The sequence below is a fragment of the Pectinophora gossypiella genome, chromosome 20 (genome assembly GCF_024362695.1).
Source record: "Pectinophora gossypiella chromosome 20, ilPecGoss1.1, whole genome shotgun sequence".
Taxonomy (NCBI): Eukaryota; Metazoa; Arthropoda; class Insecta; order Lepidoptera; family Gelechiidae; genus Pectinophora; species Pectinophora gossypiella.
Genome location: NC_065423.1, coordinates 13569891 through 13582307, shown reverse-complemented (window position 1 = coordinate 13582307; position 12417 = coordinate 13569891). Strand labels below are relative to the sequence as shown.

The 12417-nt window shown below is 42.3% G+C and overlaps 2 protein-coding genes across 2 annotated transcripts; one reads left to right on the top strand and one right to left on the bottom strand.

Annotated features, from left to right (window-relative positions):
* Positions 1-545: 545 nt before the first annotated feature.
* LOC126376417 (uncharacterized) lies at positions 546-2721 on the top strand. The gene is made up of 4 exons (XM_050023743.1): positions 546-665; positions 1674-1806; positions 2181-2329; positions 2479-2721. The coding sequence occupies exons 1-4, from the start codon at positions 546-548 to the stop codon at positions 2719-2721; spliced, it is 645 nt and encodes a 214-aa protein (XP_049879700.1).
* Positions 2722-3127: 406 nt separating this feature from the next.
* LOC126376179 (apolipophorin-3-like) lies at positions 3128-6397 on the bottom strand. Its single transcript, XM_050023395.1, has 4 exons — positions 6247-6397; positions 5539-5751; positions 3592-3750; positions 3128-3346 (listed from the first exon to the last, which is right to left on the bottom strand). The coding sequence occupies exons 1-4, from the start codon at positions 6283-6285 to the stop codon at positions 3197-3199; spliced, it is 561 nt and encodes a 186-aa protein (XP_049879352.1). The 5' UTR covers positions 6286-6397; the 3' UTR covers positions 3128-3196.
* Between the last annotated feature and the right edge of the window lie 6020 nt (positions 6398-12417).

The window sequence follows — 12417 nt, the reverse complement described above, 5'->3', positions numbered from 1 at the left end:
CTCGTCTCTTCTTTACATATCCTCTGGCAACACTGTTCGGCTGTCATCATTGTATTTAATACATGTAAAAAATCACCGATTATCATACGGCGGTGATAGCTGGGGTCATGGCTGACCAGAAAAAAATAGATTTGAATTCAGTATTAATTCATGAATAGTTTTCGAGATATTTGCACTTTTGTGTAAAAACAAAAAATCTCATGACTTTTTTAATGCGATTTCGACCAACCTCATACGATCAATAAGCAGTACTCCTGAATAACTTACACTACTATGCATTAAGCGGATTTAAAAAATAAACCATGTTTCGTTTGATTCACTTCTTACGGGACACCCTGTATGTGTAGAAGCTTTAGGTTAGGTACTTATGTTTTATAATCATTTAATAAGAAATCGTTGTTGTTGTATTAAATACAACTTGTATTTATACAAGATGCCCATTCTGATACACACTAGCATAATGACGCGAGCGGCGCGGGCGCCGGCCTCGACATGACGCTAACTTGGTGTACTTCCCTTAGACGGTGACACTGGCTCGGACCGAAATGTTTAAAAAGTACCTCTTCTACAAGAATAAGGATTACAAGAAAGAAGAACTAGGGAATTATGATATAGATATCGTATATCGACGGTTTATATTGCTTCGGAACGTGTTCTACACCGAGGTTTGTAATTCATTTAAATATACTGCATTACTGCAGTATACCAGTAGCTTATATGAGTGTGCAGTAGTTTATATGAGTTTGATGCAACGAATTAGGGGTGCAGATGGCAGAAGAGAGATCTCATTTCATCTTTAGATAAGCTGCTGCGGCTGCCGTCGAATAGAAACTCAAGTAAGTAGGTACTTAGAATTTATATTTAACATTAACTTTGATCTTAACTTGTCTTTGCCTGATATGTACTTGTTAGATATGACGACAAGCATTGGTTTATGCAGCGCGGCCCGGAGGTTAGCGTTCACAACAAGAAATATATTACATAGACGAGCTCATTGTCTACCAGACACATTATGTTTAAAGACTGTTCAATTTTATAGGCTTTTCGAAACATATAATATGAGCAAATTACGAAGTTAATGACGCTCAAATATTGTATGTACTTGAGGTACACTTTCATGGGATATTTGTCGTCCTCATACACGGCAACAGCAGATGACAACGGTCCGAAGGCAAACGGAACACAGGAATAGATGTGAAATAAAATAAAATAATTATAAAAGCGACGAAATAATTACTCTTATTCTTATCGTGTGGGTTGTGAGGTGGAATACCAGCCTCATCAACCGTGGTGTCAGGGTTATTATTGAGCCGCCAAAGGCCCCTGACGTGACTCATGTAACGACTAAGTACTTACATTAGTAAGTAGTAACCGGGACCAATGACTTAACGTGCCTTCCGAAGCACGGATCATCTCACCTTCGGGCAATCAGGTGATCAGCAGGTGAATGACTTATAATAAAGTAAGGTAGAGAATCTTGACATATGTATCCGTTGTGGACCATCACCTCTCCCCTTTTGTCCGGCCAAGTAGCTAATGCTAATGCTGTAAATAAATAATAAATTATCTTCTAAACCGTAAACAACTTATATGTAGCTGGTAAATATATAAAGACACACTTACTTAATGTATTCACATCACTTTTAGTTAATGACGGCGCGTGTGTATTGCAGGTGATGAAAACACATCGTGAATACATCGAAACAAATGTAGAGAGAGTATATAACACGTTCAGTCGAAAGTATCTTGTTAATTGCCACAGTTGGGGCAGCACCAGGTCGGAGGCGGTGGCGATGAGACCCGATGGTTAGTTTATTGATCGTATTTGTATAATATATCACCTCGTGAAACTTACCCTTGTATCTCAAAAAATAAAATGGTTTCGTGCTTCGGAAGCCATGATATGCAGTCGGTCCGAGATACTACTTAAGGCTGCTAATATAATGGTTGCGACCTCCCCAAACACATTCTCCAGCTCCCAGACACTGGGCCGCCACCAGAGCCACAGCCTCATCTCTCTTCGTCCACGAGCTGAGACTGACTGATCGAATCTTCTTACTATTGCTTATGTTTAATTTTTGTACGTATTTCCAGAGCAATCTAGCTTTTAATTAGCCAAGAACGCAAAAATCTGCGAGTTATCGAGTTGATGCCCGCATTTTCTCAATTGTCAATTTCAGGTTTCTACTCGGATAACAGAAATGAAAACGACTCATACACCTGGCCGCACCAGTGGAACTACATGGGGGAGAACTATACGATGTGCCCCGTCGACCCGCCGACGTACGAAATGAAATATATAAAAGTCGCTTTCATTGTTTGCGGCTCAGTGAGTACTACATAATTATACTGTGCACAAATACCTAATTTATTTATTATTAGTACCTGCCACAGAACAGGCTACAGACAGCTTGGTAACGCGATATGCTAGTTGGTTGGCGAGCTGAGTGTGAAGCTGCGTGCCCCTCCGTGTGGCAGGTGGTGCTGTGGACGGCGTGCGTGGCGGCGTGGCAGCTGGTGCGCGGCTGCGCCGGCGCGGTGGCCCGGCGGCGGCAGCGCGAGTGCGTGCTGCGGCGCCTGCATCAGCACCGCCACCGCCTCGACTACGCCTACACGCGGCGCCCGCTGTCCCCGCCGCTCGCGCCCGCGCCTGCGCGCGCCGCCCCCGCGCCCACGACTGCGCCCGCGCCCACGACTGCGCCCGCGCCCACGCCCGCCTAACGCGCCTCCGATCCCAGCAGTCACATTTTAGTTTAATTGTTTAATTAATTGCACATTGTCATGTATTATTATTACAATAAAATGTTTTTCTTAATAGCGATGCGATTGTTTTTATTACCAGACTGTCGAAAAGGGTTATGTGTTTGACAAATATCACCCACATAGGGTGTTTTTTTTTAGGATTTTCTAGTTTAGCGACACAAAAAAGATATGATCCGCTTTCAGTCCCTGAAGTAACAAATAGATACATCGTTTTATATTTTCTGTAATATTTATCTCGAGCGAGCGTGCGTACTCTCAGCATAAGGGTTCCTTAATGTAAGTAGATATCATTATCTTGGATGGATCGAACTAGTGAGAACAAACTAAGACAGGCAAGCACACATACAGGCAATAAAACAGTTAGTTGTATAAATATGTAAATAGTGTATTATAATATATAATGGTGGTGGTGGTGGTGGTGGTGTGGCGCGGTCTACTGCTTGGTGGCGGCCTCGTGCAGCTTCTTCTGGACGGCCTCGGCCTGCTTGACGAACTGCTCGTACGCCTGCTTCACCTGCGGCGCCAGCTTCTGGCTGGTCTCGTCCCAGTTGGCGGCCGCCTCCTTGGCCAGCTTCTCAGTCTCCTGCACACACAACCGTACAATCAACGTAGGTATACTACATACACCTCACACTGCAGTTTGTAAGATGTAAGGAGTAAGGAACGCCCGCGGACTGTCTATCTCGCTCACTCGCACGGGGTAACGCTACACATACACGTTGCGCGTGTTCGAAAACTACATGTGTGTAGTGTCTCAGTAAGAACCAGATTTTTGTATTTAGTGTCCGGTGTGTGGTAGAGGTTGCATCGTGGATGGTCGGGGCGTACCTTGGCGGTGGTGCGGACGGCGTCGGCGAGGCGCGCGCGCAGCTGCTCGGCGTTGGCCTCGACGTCGGGGTGTTGCTGGCGCAGCTGGTCTGCCGTCTCCTTGAGCTTGGCCTGTGACTGCTGCAGCGCCTCCTTCACCTTGCCGTTCGCGTCAGCCAACTGACAACAATAACAACACGCTTATTATTAACGTTGTGGCGGCACCAGCCAACACTTGGCGGCCTATCCCGCGCTCTTCGATCGTGCGCCCTGTCACATCTACGACACACTAAACTAAAGCTGAATACTAGTATTTATGTCACATCTGATGTAGATGTGCGATGATGATAATTCATCGTTGCATTATACTATTTGCGTTCATAGAGCAACACGGACCTCGGCAGCTGCTGAGGACACCGAGCTAAGTGAACCTTCTTGGCCAGCTCCAGCACGACTTCTTATACCGCCCCCCAAACCGAAACACTATACCTAAATGAAGTCAATAAATGTATATGCTCATGCCTATAATAGGTAAGTAGTTATCTCTTCGCAGAAATTAGCGAGGTGCAGGGTTATCATGTGGCCAAGGCCTTGACGCGCCACGTCCGTGACTGACGTCACGCGGGTGCATTATCTTGGGGGTCTAGATAAGTTGAAAACTATGAATCTGAAAGTATGAATCTGCATCGTCCTTGGCGCAATGCGTCGAAAGGGGAAATGTTTGCAACTTGGCACGGCCGACCGCGCTTCGGACATAATTAGCTATTGAACTTCTGTAAACTTAAGACTATCTAAGTTAAGTAATGGAGTACCTACCTACAGGAAATTATATGATAGACCAATCAGAATGCAAGTTCGATTTCCTATATAAACACAAAGAGAAGATTATTACTTAGCAATAAGGCCGCCAATTGTACACTTCTATTTTTTGTTTATAATTTTGTATTTACTTTGTACATAAGTATTTGTTATGTTATAAGAGAGATATAATAATACTTTTGAATTGACTACTACTCGTAGCTACGACATCTTTACGGGCAACTAAGTACATAACATTTGAATATTGTAATTTACGACAAAGGTGTGACAAAAATAATTTAATACTCAATTATATTCATAATAAAAATAGTACGTTGTAAGTTAGGAGTCAAAATAATCGCAATGAATGCGTCGCTAGCACGCTGCGCACGCGCCGGTTGACGAGCTATTGTATTGTACTTGACATAATATGTAGCGACCTCATCATTAACGTTGTCTACTACGGTGCGTTATATCTGCTTCCTGGAAGTGATACACGCGCGACCACCTGCCGGGTGGACAGAGGAGATGCGAGTACGTACAACTATAATCTTATACTCGACGCTTGTAATCCCTGGTATTTTATGGTAAGCATCAAATGCTATACACGGTGAACTGGATGTGAATGGCACTTATTGATCTTACGTGAGGAAACGTAATCCAGCAATCAGGTGGCTTAGCTTGTAATATTCCATAAACTATTATAAACAATTTCTATTCTATTTTAATATGGACGTTCGTTTTCCCAATAAATCGTACCAAAGAACATAATTCAGAGAGCAGGCTTCCCACACTGTATGAGTCTAACAGTTGCTATCGCTGTAGTCAAAATCGAGTGTGAAGCATTATCGTGCTAAGTATACAACCTCCACCTCGAAGATAGATTGATGTTTGGCTCACGTTCCGGAGGTTTGATTCCCGATGGATTTAAAGAACGTCTACGGCCCTGTGCCGATCTTTTTCTTGTAGTTTTTCCCCGACTATACAGTTTTAGGCGGATGAGCCATTCATTATGTAAAAATTAACGATTCGAAGTGTAACTATGTTACCTCTGAATAAAGATATTTTTGAATTTGAATGGGACAGAGTTCCGACTACAACTTACTGAAGTGTGTAGTGGTTACATGAGCTATGTCAACACACGAGGGCAGTAGCCAGTGTGGTACTCACGGCAGCCTGCAGCGAGCCGGAGAAGGAGGAGAGCGTCTGCAGCACGGAGTCGGAGCCGTCCTTGACAGCCTTGTTGAACTGGTCGGTGTTCTTGGAGTTGGCGAAGGCGTTGAGCTGCTCGGAGATGGTCTTGCTGAACTCGGCCGCGTTCTTCTCCAGGTCCTGCCACGGCGAGCTGCCGGCCGGAGCCTCGCGCCGCACCGCGCACAGCGCCTGGTGCAACACACAACACCACACTTATGTAGTAGATAATTAAGGTATCTTCTTCTTATTATCTTATGTAGCCTATTCGATCCCACTGCTGGGTAAAGGTATATTAAATTAAAAAAAATAGTTATTTGAACAAAATCAAAATATCCGATGAAGTTATAAAAAATATGAATAAGTACCTAAGTAAGTAAGTAAATACGTCGTTCGTCGTTTGAAGACTTTACCGTACCAGCATAAAACAAAACGAGTACCTCGTTAGATAGGTTGTAACGAATGTTGATCTTAAGTATCGAGAATTAATAATAAGTCACACAATTTTTATCCATATGCAAATACCACGAGAATTAGCACTTACAAAGGGACTTACTTATTTGGGAAAGTCAAAGAACAAAGAAGAAATTCAAGAGTTTTAAGCGAAACGAAAACACTTCCCCCAAATTGAAACCGATGAAAATTTTGACACAACGTAAGAACAGAAGTAAAACGTTAAGTACTTACCACTGCGAAGCAGGCGAAGAGTACGAGAGACTTGTACATGTTGATAGTGTTGCGCGGGAGTGTCGAGTGGAGCGAGAACGGGCGGAGAGTGCGGGAGAGTGCGCGCGCGCAGTGTTATATAGCGCGGCGGGACCGGGAGCGGGAAGTTTCCCGAGCATCCGCCCCGCCCCCGCCCCCGCCCGCTGATAACCCGCCCTGCAGCTGCTGCGGTAAACACACCCTTGACCCTCCATCAGGACCTGCACCCGTGTGCCCCCCTCACGTGCACATCGCCCCCACTCTAGCACGCATGACATCCTCGCCGACTGCAGTACTAACCTGCACTTATTCGCTACTTTCCTGGTACTTTCACAACAATCACTTGGTTATAAGTTCACTCCTCGTTATGACGTGTTTCTTATCTCTATTTGTATTAACTTTGTTAACCGCGTGTACCCATGCAACACAGTGGGCAGGAATCAACTACAAATATAATTTGACAAACCATGTGTCTTAGATAGGTAGCTGTTTCCGTTTTGAGGATTATCTGCAAGTGATGTCTCTCCTCGTGTATATTCTTCTTCTGCTGAACCGACCACGAATAGGGCGGTGGCAGAGTCAGCATTGTGCCAAAAAAAAAACCCTAACATGCCACGAACATGGCTCATGCAAGGAACAGGTGGCGGAAGCAAGATAAGTGTGTCATGATCGAAGCAAATGGAATTTCATAATCTCTGTCACTAATCTGCATAATGTTTAATAGGTAATAATAATAATAAAAACGTTTATTTCTTCTTCTACAAACAATTTTATAAACTACCATACTAACAAAAATAATATTTAGATTGGGACCGTATGCAGAAGACAGGAGCCCAAACTAGGTTGACCCTGTATCTTGGGATCCTGGTCTCCCCCCACGAACCACACTTCGTACTCATATAAAAATATAATAAACCATTAAAAATGTGTGTGTGTGTGTGTTTGTTTGAATGTGTGTATGTACGTATTCGTGCTCTTTCACTATTTTATGATTTCAAACAGATTCTCCGTTTCAGTATAATTTAGAGTTAGTAACCAGCCAGTTAATTTTATTTTACAAGCCCTTCGAGTCAGACCATATACGTTTAGATTTTTGTTTACTTTATTGTATAAACTACTGGTACTTTAATTTTTGTTAATCTTTGATGTAGTTGGTTGCAAGTATTGCAAATAAGTAGTCTTTTAACGAGTTTAAATTATGTATTTCAAGATTCTGGATGTCGATATGGATGATCTGTGGTTCAGATCACTGACTATTATGTATGTATATTTATTTATTTTCCTTCACCATCATCGGTACCGGTACTCGACCCTTGTCGTGACGGCACTCGTGATGTCAAATTGTAAACCAATTGTCATTTGTACTGTATATTTATCCTGTCATTTTTGTGAGGTTTCGGTCAAAACACTCATTAGTTGGTATTGTTAAAATCCGCAATAACACGTTGCGCCGTGTAACAAGACAAACATGAGCTAGCCAATTATAGAGATGCCGCCTCGATACTGCAGCTGGTTCTAATAAAGTACGTACCTACTGCTTTATCTAATCGGGCGTTACTTCGCGGAAATACATTAACTTACTTAATGCTTGTTAAAAATATAAATACATTAATTAATTAACTATTGGATTTTAGTAGACTGAGGGGGTTTTACATCAAGTACTCTAATACACCCGCCTTCACTGCTACGTAGTGGTAGACGCTGGTACCCCAGACGTCAATGGAAACGTGGAACAAGTAAATATACAATTACACGCAGGATCAATGAGAATAATGGAATATAACTATTAGTAGCTAACATTAGTCACGTGTTAATTATTCAGACGCAAAGTTCTTTTATAAAACTCAAATTGTTTAACGATACTACAACATTGTTCTTTGGATATTAGGTACGGGGTTCAAAGAAATAAAGATTAACTTGTAACAAAACAAATAACTTAGAACTGACAAGCAGGTAGCCCCGCGTTGCTGCCAGATACAGGCGAGTGGTTTTTGTCTGTCGGACAATACCACCTGATACATTTGTTCCCTTGCAACGAGGCATTCGTCCTTTGTGCCGCAGGTAGCCGGGATCAGCTGCGTCAAACAACAAATACCCAACGATAACAGTTCCTTAGAAATCAGCTGTCAACAAGGTTCGGGAATTCCTCCTATTTACTGCGTACTGGATATTTTGTGGACGATTGTTTACAATAGCTATCCGGCCCGTGTACGATAGAGATAGTATTGGAGGCATGAGCGGTAGGTATTGGATTATTATTCGGTGTCGTTATCAGGGTCATGCGTGTGAGTGGCGGCTGAGACAATGTCTCCAGAAATAGCGCGAGAGGGTCTCGGTGGTCATTATCATTATAAATTACTTCATGTAGCAAATTATTCAATATAATTGTGATAAGTGGCAAACGGTGATAAAGGTCTGAGCAGATTGTAGATAGGTGAATTCTTCACTGCGGAACGAACTCTGTCAGCTAGCAACTGCCGCGCCGCCCTTGGCCGACCTTGCGTGCGGCGATACAATTCCCCGAATATATTGTAGAGTAGGTACAGGAGACAATGTCCGCGAGCATCGTCCGAGCGCGGCCGCGACCTGTGCCCTGCAGTACGGCGGTGGTGGCCGCTGACTCATGTGTTGATGTTTGCTGGTGCGCCGCGGGCGCTGCTGCTGCGGCGTGATAGCCGCGTCCGGGAGGGTCGCCCTATCTGCGCCACCCCTCACTCTGATAACACTCGCAAACAACAACATCCGGGCACAGGTCACGTCTAATGGTCCATTAGCGTGCGCACATAAACCTGCATCACTTGGCCCGTCCGCCGCTATCGCTCGGAGGCTGGTAATGTTCCATCAGCTGTGTCCCTCATGCAGCAACTTTGCACAAACAGCCTATACACATACGTCCCACTGCTGGACATAGGTCCCCTCAATACCCGACAACAATAAGTATAATAAAAATTGAATTGCATTTAAATTCTAGCATTGTATTCAATGAACTACATTATTTTACTTTTATCAGACTAACATATACATATAAACTCACGCCTATTTCCCACCGGGGTGAGCAGAGACTATAGAATTCCATTTGCAGACTAATACGAAGTCGGTTTATTTTTTTCAATAACTTCTATACAAAGTTACCTCTTATTTAGTTAGGCGAATCATAGAATAGGCATTTTGGGCTCGGTCGCAATTTCCCATTACCCAAAGCTGTGCTAAAAACGTCTATAAAACATAATGGTTGCAGTGAGAAAAGTAGTGTAACAACAATAGTGAGGCTGACTCGTATTTTGTAAAGAAACAAAAGTGGTCCACCAACTGATCCTTGAGGGACGCTAAATATGATAGTAATAATAAATAATTCACAATACATAATTAGTTGATTGTGTTTAAACTCTATATTACGAGTATGTAAAAGTTCAAATCTGAGCTCTAACTAGTTGCTCAACGATGCTACAGTTTTAAAGGATCGTGATTGAAATCAAAATGTAAAAAAATAGATACCAAAGTAACTGTTGTGAGCGCATTTTCACTAAACATAAGGTACAAGTAACTGTGTGCCGGAAATGCATCACCAATCGTTTATATCAAGTAGCATAATATAGCAACACGTGGACCACCTAAAATGCTGCAGCTTTGCTGTGTATATTGCTACGTATTTTTATATTGAAATCTCAATATCGGTGTAAACATTGTTGTTTCCGAGAAAACGTTTGTGTACATACATAAATACTCGTCCTTAATTCCTAATAGGGTGAACAGAGCAAGTAACGAGAAGACAATGTGTAGCCACTATTGATGCGAAGATATAAGATGGATATCTGATAAACTATATGGTGACTATATAACGGGCCATCACGTTAGATAGGACACGACCCCTCCCCTCGGTTTTTATGTTACGGCATGCCGGGGGTGGAGCACACAAGTAACACGCACCTACTTAGGTTATGTGTGTTAAGGTTGCCTGGATGAGATTGCTACTTAGCAATAAGGCCGCCTAGTGTACTCTTTCTATTTTGTTTTGTATTTCCTGTGTGTGTAATAAAGTTTATGTTATGTCACGTTATGACTGCGGGTATGATAATCATTACAACGATTACAGTGCAACGATTATTGCAGTAATTATGGCATCTTTTATTCGCTCCCAGTCCAACATGAAGTACCTTCAATCACATAGATAGGTACACAAACCTACAACAGTTGATTTGCCACAACAATATACTATAACAAAGCTGCAGATGAGATGTTCGACAAAAGTGCATAATAACTTAAGCTCATGACTATATCCCAATTGGGGTAGTCAGAGGTACATCCATCGCAAAATAATCTATTGAGTACCCATACTTCAATGAGCTTTCTGTTAGACCAACGTGATAGGTGGTGGACAAAAACACGAATCAAAATATAACTGCTTGTGTTACAAACTGCACAAAGACATTATTGAGTTTTGTGTTACATAGTAGATGCTGTGAAGTGTACCCAATTAAATTACTAATTAGTTATCTTCCTTATGAACCGCACACATCGATATTGATAATATAATTACAACTATTTATTTATGAAACTTTCATAACGTCCAGATCGGACTGTGCAGTGAGGCTTGCCGCTTGTAGTTGCCGAAAATATTTTTTTTATTTTTTTCTTGGCCGTTTCTTCTATGCTGTTCTGGGAGCATATAAAAAACATAGAACACGTTCAGCTGCTTCTCTTCCCGGGCATGTCGTAAAAACCGACAGAGGGATTGTGTCCTCTAACATGATGGACTAATGTTATGGGCGATAGGCTGATCCCTTATCACCATAAGGTTCATCATATCCATCTTTGGACTTCGTATCAACAGTGGCTGCAAGTTGTCTTTGATTACTAGTGGCTCTGCCCACCCCATTAGGGATTACGGGCGTGAGTTTATGTACGTATGTATGTTGGCCGTACAAATAGGGAGCGCTAAGGGAACTGATGTTTTGATGGAGCTCCTCCTTGCTTCCAGGCACACGTTTCCCCGCTAATCATAATATTGTCCGTAATGTAAGTTTGATCGTCTTGCCGGGGGCAGTCCCGTGCCCCCAGAGAGGTATCAACTTATATAATTATGACATACATAAATCCCAAACTAGATAAATATAAACATACCTTCAGTTAAAAGAGATTTAAAGCAATTTGTTACCACTATTGATAAGAAATCTTAAGATAGACATAGTAAACTGTATGTTGCTTTGCTAGGCGATCACTCCATATCGCCCATATAATAATCCGTTTGTCGGTTTTTACGACATGTCCGGGATGATTAGCATCAGTCGTCACGTCTTGGAAGACTCAGACAATATGGCGGTTGTACGTATACAGCTCCATATTTTGTTCCACTGACTTTCTTGAAACTCTTCTTAGGTCTAACAAATCTACCCATTTTATTTTTAATAATGTAATAATCTAGCCTACAAGATTCCACTGCTGGGCAAGGGCCTCCCCTTCCTCTTTCCATTGTTCGCGGTGCGTCCTCCGGTGAGTCCCTCCGGCAAGCAAATATTATTATTATCCAGTTACAACTGAGGTAGAGCCCGCTAACCTACCAAATCCTATCTACTTATTCACTCTAGCCTTGAATTTTTTGAGCAAACAGGAATGTTAATTTGAACCCAGGTCACAAGCCAATTAAAATACTTACTGCATAAAATATACATTCCGATTAGAAATACGCGATACATTACATAATTATCTAGGTACCTACTTTCAACAGTCTAATTAGTTATCAGCGCCCCCTCACGGACATATAGTGAACTAAGACAGAATGCGCCTGCGCAACGTCTCGCATCTCACAAATACACTGTGGCATATACGAGTTCGATCGGTTCTCGATAGATGGCAGTGTTAGTTTAAAGTTGTTATTTCCTACCAGGGTAGATAAAGGGGCATGCAGGAACTACTAATTGAAATATCATGGTTGCCAGAAGAAATCGCTTTAAGAAATAAGGCCGCCATGTACTTAATTAAGTCTCTTTTGTAGTTACATTTCCTTTTATTTTGGCGCGATATAGAATAAGAAGAATAAGAATAAAATAAATTTCAATTCCAGAGTAATAGACATTTACTGAGAGTAAAGTTTGAGTCTGTAATGTGGCGGCACTCGAGCCGGCTTTATGTTCTGGCCAACATGACGGGCTGCCA

Bases quoted from the DNA above. Each gene is read 5' to 3' on its own strand.
- LOC126376417 (XM_050023743.1), top strand. From the start codon at position 546: ATGTTTAAAAAGTACCTCTTCTACAAGAATAAGGATTACAAGAAAGAA. The intron at 666-1,673 runs GTTTGTAATTCA...TGTGTATTGCAG, and splicing joins GGAACGTGTTCTACACCGAG to GTGATGAAAACACATCGTGA. The intron at 1,807-2,180 runs GTTAGTTTATTG...TGTCAATTTCAG, and splicing joins GGTGGCGATGAGACCCGATG to GTTTCTACTCGGATAACAGA.
- LOC126376179 (XM_050023395.1), bottom strand. From the start codon at position 6,285: ATGTACAAGTCTCTCGTACTCTTCGCCTGCTTCGCAGTG. The intron at 5,752-6,246 runs GTAAGTACTTAA...GTGTTGCACCAG, and splicing joins TCTTCGCCTGCTTCGCAGTG to GCGCTGTGCGCGGTGCGGCG. The intron at 3,751-5,538 runs GTGAGTACCACA...TATTGTTGTCAG, and splicing joins CCGGCTCGCTGCAGGCTGCC to TTGGCTGACGCGAACGGCAA.